The sequence below is a fragment of the Cyprinus carpio genome, chromosome A2, assembly GCF_018340385.1.
Source record: "Cyprinus carpio isolate SPL01 chromosome A2, ASM1834038v1, whole genome shotgun sequence".
NCBI lineage: Eukaryota > Metazoa > Chordata > Actinopteri > Cypriniformes > Cyprinidae > Cyprinus > Cyprinus carpio.
Genome location: NC_056573.1, coordinates 7,852,049 through 7,864,064, shown reverse-complemented (window position 1 = coordinate 7,864,064; position 12,016 = coordinate 7,852,049). Strand labels below are relative to the sequence as shown.

Below are 12,016 nucleotides of genomic sequence, written 5' to 3'. Positions count from 1 at the left end.
GAGTGGGTTTCTTAAGAAGTGGGGTTATACAAGCCTGTTTTAATAACACCAGCATGAAGGGATGTGTTAACGATGTGAGTGAATGCAGGTACAATGGCAGGAGAAATGGCTTGAAGGAGATGAGATGGAATAGGATCAAGTGGACAAGTAGTAGGATGATTGGAAAGGATGAGTTTAGAGACTTCTACCTTATAGAGTGGAGAGAAGGGCGAAAACAAGTGTATGTTTGCTGGTAAGATGTGTTTGACAGTTTGTGGTGTAGCAAATTGTGCACTGAGGTTTGTAATTTTATTAATGAAGAATGTGGCAAAGTCGTCAGCTGTTAGAGTTGAAGAAGGAGGGGGAGGAAGAGGACAGAGGAGGAAGGAAAATGTTTTAAAGAGCATGCGAGAGTTATGCGAATTGTTAATTTTGTTGTGATAGTATGTCCTTTTAGCAATGTAGACATTAGCAGAGAATGAAGAGATGAGTGATCGATATACAGGTCCTTCTCAAAAAATTAGCATATTGTGAAAAAGTTCATTATTTTCCATAATGTAATGATAAAAAATTAAACTTTTATATATTTTAGATTCATTGCACACCAACTGAAATATTTCAGGTCTTTTATTGTTTTAATACTGATGATTTTGGCATACAGCTCATGAAAACCCAAAATTCCTATCTCAAAAAATTAGCATATCATGAAAAGGTTCTCTAAACGAGCTATTAACCTAATCATCTGAATCAACTAATTAACTCTAAACACATTCCTGAGGCTTTTAAAAACTCCCAGCCTGGTTCATTACTCAAAACCGCAATCATGGGTAAGACTGCCGACCTGACTGCTGTCCAGAAGGCCATCATTGACACCCTCAAGCGAGAGGGTAAGACACAGAAAGAAATTTCTGAACGAATAGGCTGTTCCCAGAGTGCTGTATCAAGGCACCTCAGTGGGAAGTCTGTGGGAAGGAAAAAGTGTGGCAAAAAACGCTGCACAACGAGAAGAGGTGACCGGACCCTGAGGAAGATTGTGGAGAAGGACCGATTCCAGACCTTGGGGGACCTGCGGAAGCAGTGGACTGAGTCTGGAGTAGAAACATCCAGAGCCACCGTGCACAGGCGTGTGCTTTTGAACCAGAAACAGCGGCAGAAGCGCCTGACCTGGGCTACAGAGAAGCAGCACTGGACTGTTGCTCAGTGGTCCAAAGTACTTTTTTCGGATGAAAGCAAATTTTGCATGTCATTCGGAAATCAAGGTGCCAGAGTCTGGAGGAAGACTGGGGAGAAGGAAATGCCAAAAAGTCCAGTGTCAAGTACCCACAGTCAGTGATGGTCTGGGGTGCCATGTCAGCTGCTGGTGTTGGTCCACTGTGTTTTATCAAGGGCAGGGTCAATGCAGCTAGCTATCAGGAGATTCTGGAGCACTTCATGCTTCCATCTGCTGAAAAGCTTTATGGAGATGAAGATTTCGTTTTTCAGCACGACCTGGCACCTGCTCACAGTGCCAAAACCACTGGTAAATGGTTTACTGACCATGGTATTACTGTGCTCAATTGGCCTGCCAACTCTCCTGACCTGAACCCCATAGAGAATCTGTGGGATATTGTAAAGAGAAAGTTGAGAGACGAAAGACGCAACACTCTGGATGAGCTTAAGGCCGCTATCGAAGCATCCTGGGCCTCCATAACACCTCAGCAGTGCCACAAGCTGATTGCCTCCATGCCACGCTGCATTGAAAGTCATTTCTGCAAAAGGATTCCCGACCAAGTATTGAGTGCATAACTGAACATAATTATTTGAAGGTTGACTTTTTTGTATTAAAAACACTTTTCTTTTATTGGTCGGATGAAATATGCTAATTTTTTGAGATAGGAATTTTGGGTTTTCATGAGCTGTATGCCAAAATCATCAGTATTAAAACAATAAAAGACCTGAAATATTTCAGTTGGTGTGCAATGAATTTAAAATATATGAAAGTTAAATTTTTATCATTACATTATGGAAAATAATGAACTTTTTCACAATATGCTAATTTTTTGAGAAGGACCTGTACATTAAGGTCTGTAGGATATTGTGATTTACGCCATACTATTTCTGCAGCTCTGAGCTTAGAACGATGGTCACAGAGAACATCAGATAGCCAAGGGGCAGAAGAGGTGGTACGAGCTGGCCTGGAAGAAAAGGGGCAGACGAGGCGTTCGAGTGGAGCAGAAAGTATCAGTAGCACTGTTAACATCAAGAGATGATAACTGTTCAGGGGAAGGATACAAAGATGAAACCATAGCAGATAGCCGGGAGGGTGAGAGTGAGCTTAGGTTATGTCGAAAAGTGACGTGTAGCAGTATATGTTGTGTCAGGAACCATGTTGAGGTTAAGAGTGAGGAGGAAGTGATCCGAGGTGTGCAGTGGGGTTACCAGCATATGATCAGTGGAGCAGTGTCGTGTGTAAATAAGTTCCAGTTAGTTGCCCGATTTGTGAGTAGCCATAGTTAACACTCGCTTGAGATCAAAAGAGGCAAGCAGAGTGTGGAAGTCTGCAGCCTGAGGTTTATCTAGGTGGATGTTGAAGTCTCCAAGCATTTTTTGAGTGGGTATAGTTATCAGTATATTTTGATAGAAGCACATCTAATTCTTCCACGAAGTTACCTAGTGGTCCTGGGGGTAGATAAACAACTATAAAATGGATTTTAAGAGGGTGGGTAATAGTGGCTGAATGTGATCCAAAGGAGCGGTTGATACTTAGAGATGGTAAAGGATTAAATTTCCAGTCATTAGAGATAAGCAGACCAGTACCTCCACCTCTTCCAGTCATACGGGGGGAGTGGGAAAAAGAGAAATTATTGGAGAGTGCTGGAGGTGTAGCATTGTCCTCTGGTTTGATCCACGTCTCTGTCAGGACCATGTGGATTAGTCTTGAATGACATTTAATAGAAGTAATAAAATCTGCTTTGTTTTTGTTTGTTTTTTTGCGATATATGGTATATATCTCTGTATTTTCTATTTTTTTTAGGGGTACAAGCATGTAGTGCTGTAATTGTACAAGCCCGGTTCCAAAAAAGTTGGGACACTGTACAGATTGTGAATAAAAACAAAATGCAATGATGTGGAAGTTTCAAATTTCAATATTTTATTCAGAATACAACATAGATGACATATCATATGTTTAAACTGAGAAAATGTATCATTTTAAGGGAAAAATAAGTGGATTTTAAATTTCATGGCATCGACACATCTCAAAAAAGTTGGGACAAGGCCATGTTTACCACTGTGTGGCATCCCCTCTTCTTTTCATAACAGTCTGCAAACGTCTGGGGACTGAAGTTGAAGTTTAGGAATAGGAATGTTGTCCCATTCTTGTCTAATACAGGCTTGTAGTTGCTCAACTGTCTTAGGTCTTCTTTGTCGCATCTTCCTCTTTATGATGCACCAAATGTTTTATTTGGGTGAAAGATCTTGACTGCAGGCTGGCCGTTTCAGTACCCGGATCCTTCTTCTACGCAGTCATGATGTTGTAATTGATGCAGTATGTGGTATGGCATTGTCATGTTGGAAAATGCAAGGTCTTCCCTGAAAGAGACGATGTCTGGATGGGAGCATATGTTGTTCTAGAACTTGGATATACTATGGATATTTCCAGATGTGTAACCTGCCCATGCCACACACACTCATGCAACCCCATACCATCAGAGATGTAGGCTTCTGAACTGAGCGCTGATAACAACTTGGGTTGTCCTTGTCCTCTTTAGTCCGGATGACATGGCGTCCCAGTTTTCCAAAAAGAACTTCAAATTTTGATTTGTCTGACAACAGAACAGTTTTCCACTTTGTCACAGTCCATTTTAAATGAGCCTTGGCCCAGAGAAAATGTTGTGATTTCTTGAGCCCATGTTGTGATTTCCATTACAGTAGCATTCCTGTATGTGATGCAGTGCCGTCTAAGGGCCCGAAGATCATGGGCATCCAGTATGGTTTTCCGCCTTGACCCTTACACACAGCGATTGTTCCAGATTCTCTGAATCTTTGGATGATATTATGCACTGTAGATGATGATAACTTCAAACTCTTTGCAATTTTTCTCTGAGAAACTCCTTGCTGATATTGCTCCACTATTTTTCGCCGCAGCATTAGGGGAATTGGTGATCCTCTGCCCATCTTGACTTCTGAGAGACACTGCCACTCTGAGAGGCGCTTTTTATACCCAATCATGTTGCCTATTGACCTAATAAGTTGCAAATTGGTCCTCCAGTTGTTCTTTATGTGTACATTTAACTTTTCCAGCCTCTTATTGCTACCTGTCCCAACTTTTTTTGGAATGTGTAGCTCTCATGAAATCCAAAATGAGCCAATATTTGGCATGATATTTCAGAATGTCTCACTTTCAACATTTGATATGTTATCTATATTCTATTGTGAATAAAATATAAGTTTATGACATTTGTAATTTATTCCATTCCTTTTTACTCACAATTTGTACAGTGTCCCAACTTTTTTGGAATCGGGTTTGTAAGAATTTTTATTATTATTATTGTTATTATTATTTTTCTCCGGTAAAACTGATTGTGCAGCCCAGACCATAAGGCCTAGAGAGCTGAAACCTGGTCAGATAGTAGTAGTATTGCTCGCAACTCAGATCCAAAGACTCATCCCAATCAGCAAAAAGGGGGCGCTACAACGCAAGAAACAAAAATTTCAGATATCTTTGGCCCTAGCTCGTACACCATTTGTCGTAGGCTCAAATATTTTACATCTTTGCAATCCTTGGGTCTAAAGCTGTTATGTTGTTTGTCTTTTTTTGTGAAATAGTTATAGTTTTTTAGTCTTTTGGTAAAAAAAAACTGAAGTTTTATTCTCTGGAAAGTGAATATCAATAATTATTAAAAAAATGTTGTAATTTCAAATTTCGTGCACAACAGCATGCAAAAACATTCTATAACTCTTTGTAAATTGTAGCTATAACTCTTGAACGGAAAGAGATATCTTCACCAAACTCAGTACACATATGTATGAGCTCAATCTTTGAAAATTGTGCAGCTCTGCCATTGGTGGTGCTATAATATGTAAAAAAATTAAAAACAACTATAACTGCACAACAGTTGGTCCAATCGACTTGAAAAATGGGTTTGCTGTGTCTTTGCCAAAGTGGCAAAAGTGTCTATGAGGACATTTACATATCTCAAAAAAATATGGCCGCCATTGGCCAAACAAGTTTAAGCACCTATTTGAAAAGGTTAACGGAGGTTGATCTGAATGAAACTCTGTGAGCATGTTCGACTCATGGCCCTAAAGGTCCATAAGAACTTCGGCCACTAGTTGGTGCTATCGAGTTTTATGGCTCTGTAATCACTTAGTCCACACTATATGCATATCATTTGATAGATCTCCTCATAATGAGCAACTTTGCCTCAAGAACCATTGCTGTCAATCAAATTGTTCATTTAATATTCTCAATTATGTTAAAAACCTACTTTTGCAAACTTGTCCTAAGTTTTTCACTCAATCTCGATCAAACCACTGCAGTAATATTCTATCTAGACTCTCTAGATCAATAATTATCAAACAAATGTTGAATTTTTGCCTTTGGTTACCTTTAACGGGGTCATTTAGAAAAAGGGTGTGGCCAAATATACCCTTACGAAACATGGTGAAAACGTGTCAGATGACTCTTAACAAGCATGCAAAGTTTCATGGAGTTCGGACCGTAGGTGGCGCTATAACAGGTAACTCCCTGGGGTCAACTGTATCGCCAGCGTTACCAGCTCACTTTTTTTTTAAGATCATTGTGAAAGACACTAAAAATACTCTATTGATTTTGGTCACACAAATAAGTGTTATATATCATTCAAAACTGTTAAGTCTCTTCTTTTATTTGTGTAAACTCACAATAATGACAAAACTTTGTACTTTTGCAAAATAAAGAAAACAAACAGAGTGTGTTCTCTGTCTCCACAAATATCCATCCGAAATGCGTCACTAAAATGGACCAAAACTCAGCGAATACTTGATACACAGACATGAGAGACTTATCTATAGAAAGTCTCTCCCTTCATATGTAAATATCCATGTGAGACACACATACATGTAAATGCCCACATCTCCATAAACAAAGCGTGAGGATAGTCAAGTTCATCGCGGCTATTGTTCATTCTGGAGGAAAATGCGCTGAGAGGAATAACACAGAATTTACCTCATAAAAGAACAAGATGCACTGCTTCATCCAGCTGAGAAGATCAATCTGATGAGTAAGTAATGTTTTTTTTGGGGGGGTGGGTTGCATTAGTTAACGTGTTATTGTGACATAAACTTAAACACATTTAGGCCTACAAGTTGGGTCTTTCCCAAACTATAATTCGTGGCTAAAATGTTTGAAATCGAGTTAAATATTTTGAATATGATAGGCAATTCATTGTATCTAAATTTCTTACAGTGAGATGATGTTTATATGCTCTATATAATAAAAAACAATAGCCTATATAAAAGATATATGAGTGTACACTGTAACATGATAAATGCTATGAGTCTTTTTTTTTTTTTTTTTCTAACTGCTAAACAACATAAATGGCTGTCCACTGCTCTGGGTGTGTGTTCACTGCTGTGTGTGTGCACTTTGGATGTGTTAAATGCAGAGCACGAATTCTGAGTATGGGTCACCATACTTGGCTTTGTCACTTTCACAATAATAAACAGTTTCTCAAATATAAAATGTCCTTTTTTTACGATAGTACAAAGCATGTGTGAGTCTATGACAACAAAATCTCTATATATACAGATTCTCCTGATATTATATATATTTTAATATGCTCAACATTTATTTTTGTTTTAGTGATCAGATACCTGTACCACAGATGAATCCTGCTGACTTTCACTTGAGTCTCTTCAAATTGTTTTCATCTAAGAGCTCTGTACCAACATCAGATGTTCAGCTACACTGATATTCTGTGGTAAAACAAGCTCCTTGACTACTGATTTTTTTTTCCCCTTAAATCCATGGAAAGAAGCAGCAAACACTTAAATATCATGTATGCTTTACTTGTTGAACAGAACGTGTTTTCAGAAAAAAAGTTCACATCTCTGTGGTTAGATCAGTATGCACAATAATGTGCCTTTGACCTTCATTATGTATGTTCTGATTATACTGTGTTTTGTAAATAAAATGCAAATAATTTAAAAAACGCCTTTTTTTTTCAATCTCCTCACATTCTGTCTTAACTGCCTCACAGTCATATGACTCACTGATAGCCCATTAGGAGACAGCCCTTTGTCTCTCATGTGTAAATCAGTAAATATTCATGGCCATTGTCACTCCTTCACATAAAGCTCGTCTATCACAAAACATGTCTTACAGAATTTAAATCAATATATTGTTTTTTGTGAATGAGTGAGCAGAATGATGATCATTTTGTTGTAAATATTCTAGCCTACAAGACCGATTAATCAAAAGTCTTATTCAGAACTATTCAGTATGGGTTTTATGGCCTTATTTCAGCTAATTTTTCCCCCCGAAAACTTACTAACCACACATATTTTTTTTATATTTTTTTGTTTTTTTCTATGAAAAAATGTAAATCAATCTTGCTCACATATTATTGTAGTACAGTTTGCGCTGAATTCAAAAAAAAAAATAAAAAAAATACGTTGACCAATAGTATAAGTAGCTGAAGTAAGCACAAATGCTAGGGCATGTCAAAACATCTCAAGGGCACCAAAATCAACTTAGACACCAGAGGGTTAAAAAGGCCTCAATAACACATTTCTATAGAAAATGACCTCAAACTGTAGAACATGTTCATGTATTCACACAAACACTAGATTGTCATATAATAGATCTCCTCATTCTGAACAACTTTGCCTCTGGTACTAATGCTGTCAATTAAATCGTTCATTAAATATTCTCAATTATGAAAAAAAAAAAAAAAAAAAAAACCTACTTTTGAATTACTCCTAGGTTTTTCTCTGTCTCGATCAAACCACTACAGTACAATTCTCTGGACTCTCTAGATCAATAATTATAAAAAAAAAAAAATAATATTTTGTCCTTTGATTAGCTATAACGGGGTCATTTAGTAAGGGGGTGTGGCCAAATAGACCCAAAACCTATAAAACCTAAATGGAAACTCAAAGCTTTACGAAACTTGGTGAAAACATGTGAAAGATAACATTCATGCAAAGTTTCATGGAGATTGGACCATAGGTGGCACTATAACAGTTAAAAAGGCCTCAAAAACACAATGTTTCTATAGTAAATGAACTCAAATTGCAATAAAATGCTCATATATTCACGCAAACAATAGATCTTCATATCATATGATAGATCTCCTCATTCTGAACATCCTTGCCTTTAGGATCACTGTTGTCAATCAAACTGTTCTTTAGGTATTTGAGATTATCTCAAAATCAATAAAATCAGTTAAGTATTATTTTCTAGACTCTCTAGGTCAATAATTATCAAAAAAAAAAAAAAAAAAAATTGCATTTGGACAACTATAAAATTTTATATTTTATATGTTCTTTACATAGTGTACACAAAGGCCTATAAATCCTAAAAGAAAGCCGACAACTTCTCAAAACTGTGTAAAATGATGCATGCTTTCAATCTAAACAAGCATGCAAAATTTAAGAGATTGGGCAAAAAATATCATGATAATAGTTATAAAGGTTAAAAAAGTGTTCTATGAGAAATTGCAATTATAACCACCAGATGGCAGCAGAAGACCACTAATGAGCTTATTAAAGTTACTAAAACTATACTGTTCATAGGTTTGCTTATGGATTCATGCTTTGACATTATAAAATCACTGTTACAACATTTAAAATCACATTTAGTCATAACTGACACATAAGAAACCCCTTCTCTATCCGACTACACTTGAGATGCATTGGAATGAAGTTTATGGCATGGGTAAAGGGGGCCAGTTTTATATAGCTCATCACTGTATTTTTGTCGATATCTTCCAGTTTTGTTATTGCATGTATGAAGAAGGTAATGAGTAATAATTTGTTACAGAGGAAAAGACATCCAAGTGTACTGCTGTAGCACTGTAGAGTTTGATTCATACTAGTGAACTGTTAGTAATGTTTCCTGAGGTCCTGCTGTTTCTCAGTGTGAGGTGTGTGTTCATTGTTTTATTTGTGTAGGGATTACATGGACAGACTTTTAGATGAGACAGAAAGCACTGCTTCCAGTCGAGCAACCACACCACTTCCTGCCGCCTCTAGCAGCAGCACCAGCCAGTCTGAGCGAGAGGAGACTAGCAGTCACAATGGTAAAATACCTAGTGTTGTTTTGTGTGTGTGTGTTTTACAATTAGATTGAAATGCTTTGGTGCATATTTCAGGATACTTTGTTGAAATCAGGTTGGATTCATGTTGTATGTGGTGTGTTTGAACCATTTGTTACAGCTATGTAGTATAGTGTATCTCTACGGTTTCCAATTTAGGACTCACCAGTCACAGCTCCAGTGCAGATGCCACACAGATGATGAGCAGTGTGAGCGAGGTGAAGATTGAATATGTCCAGGTGAATGGAGCGTCTAAACACAGTCTATTAACAGATCATCCGGACTCCAATGGCTGTAAACTTACAGACACCCACAACAAAGACAGAAACAGCTTGGTGAAGCACCAACAGGACTGCCAGGGTCTCAACAGGCCAACAAAAAAGTTAGTTACGGAATGAGATTAGATTGACTGGGTTGGGTTGGGATATTCCATTGTAAGGTGAAGGATGAATAAAGAAGATAATTAGGTCCGAAATCAGAAACCAAGGCGATGGGACAGCGCTGTGACACCTCTCACCTCATCCACCCTAAATCCAAAGCTAAGCTGCTCCAAAAATACCACCCTCTAAACCTAACTACAGCTGATTAATGGGCCTTTTTCATAAAACCATTTTACAGAGAAACGTATATTCTATATGTAATGGAATTTGTCTGCTATTTTTTTTACCAACAAGATATTTATATTTTTTATTGAGACATTTTGACAATGGCTGAAAATTCTGTTTAATCCATGATACATAATTGATGAAGATAAATGTTGGTGGGCGTGCGTTTCCAGGTACATCAAGTTGTGTTTTGATTTATTTTATATACTAATGGTTCAGTGCTCAGCTTGTTTGTGTTGGAGACATTTTACAAGCTCCTGACAGATGTAGTGAAAATAAATAATCCAAGTTCCCACAAAATTGGTTTGCTAGCTGTATGTTTCTATTAACTGAGTAAATCTCATAGCAGAAATGCCCAGGTCATATTGCACCTTATTTTTTATTTATTTATTCATTTTTATTTTTGTGTAAAGAAAATTAAGCTTATTTTTGGGAACATTATTTAGCTTTATACTGTAAGGCATATTATGTTCTACATTTGAGGTGTTTTTTTTTTTTTTTTTTTTTTTTTTTTTCATGATTCTCATTTAGTTCTCATAGATTACAGTAATACATTAATATCACCCAGTATGGACACAGTGGTTTATTTAAAATTACAACTGCAATAAATAAAGACACAGACTAATATGTTTTCATATTACTCTAATAAGATTATGGAGGGAAAATGTGCATAGTGCCACAAAAAAATATTATGTTCCTAAGACAGGCTTTATTTTCTTTAAGCAAAATATAATTTATTTCATTTGAAAATGAAACATTTCTTGAGAAAATGTTCTTAAAGGTGCTGTATGTAGGATTGACACCGAGTGGTTGAACTAGTTATTGCAGTCCAAATTCAAAATATTGGAGAGGGTTTTTTCTCCCGGCCTCTCCTCCTCAGACTTGATGCAGATGCAGGTTGCCAGATTGACGACAGAAAAAGGAACGAGCGCACTCGATGAATGAAATGAAATACGCTGTGTTTTCCGCCAACTGGCAACCCAAAATACCGAAATACAATTGGGTAAACTGGCAGTGGGCGGGTTTCACAAACCAAAACAAAGAACAATATTCCGGGCTGGAACACACATTTTCAAAGGAGAATAACTGACTAAAATTTATGTTAACGTAGCATGTTTCTTAAATATCTGCACACATATTATGCTATTCTTATGCTTTAGTAGAGTCAAAATCTTACATACAGCACCTTTAACAGTTCTTGTGAGCTTTTCTCAATGTTTATGGTGTTAAAAGATGCTTGTGTCATATGATTTGTAAGGTTCATATAGATGTCTTGCATTTTTTATTTTAATATTTACAGTGCAAAAGTATCTTTACGTTTTCCTTTTTAAGTTTTTGTACATGAAGTTCACAAGCTGTTTGTGAGAAAACTTTTTTGTACAAATTTGTAGCAAAAAAAAAAAAAAAAAAAACTATAATAATCACTGACAGTAATTTAACGTTTCAATCCGGAGTTTTATGTACAGGCAGAATTAATAGAGTAATGTGATCCAAGTCAATGCAAATATTTTGTTTTCATGTATATTATAGTCCAACCAGAGGATTTTATTGAATGTATTTTACTGAAAAAATTATCAGATGCTTTTTTTATTTATTTTAAAAAGAAGTTTGTTTAAACATTATATGGGAAAGTTGAGTTTCAAAATCTGTACTTTCCTAGAGCCACATTTATTAGATTTTTACTTTTTGTCTTTGGGTCAGTTTGACCCGGAGAAGATTTTATTTTCCCTAAAATACTAGTTAATGTTATTACATTGGATGCAAACTTACTGACTTTGCTTGCACAGGGTATAAGTAATTCTCAGAAATTTTCGTACATTTTTGTGGGTTTTATTTCACCTTGTTAACACTTGTGGTGTTCCCGGCCTCCAAACAATTGCTTATAAATCTATCATGCTATATTATCAAAAAATATTGGATTTTATCTTTTTGTTTTCTTTCATTTAGGAGGTTTTTTATTTTTTGTTTGTTTGTTTGTTTGTTTGTTTCCATTTGTAACTGGTTAATCGTAAGCCTCATTTTTATATATATATATATATATATATATATATAATTTTCACAATAGGAGGATAAAAAAAAAGAAAATTTGCACTGTTTATCACACTAATGTGCATTAATGTTTAATCTGGTAGTTTGCTTTGAAATGCTTTTATT

The 12,016-nt window shown here is 36.4% G+C and overlaps 1 protein-coding gene across 1 annotated transcript in view; it reads left to right on the top strand.

Moving 5' to 3' along the window:
- mier1b (mesoderm induction early response 1b, transcriptional regulator) overlaps positions 1-9,655 on the top strand; it is a 93,746-nt gene extending 84,091 nt beyond the window's left edge. The window contains exons 12-13 of the mRNA XM_042714281.1: positions 9,115-9,242; positions 9,417-9,655. Of these exons, the coding sequence (XP_042570215.1) occupies positions 9,115-9,242; positions 9,417-9,655 (367 nt within the window). The remainder of the gene's footprint in view (positions 1-9,114; positions 9,243-9,416) is intronic.
- Positions 9,656-12,016: the final 2,361 nt, after the last annotated feature.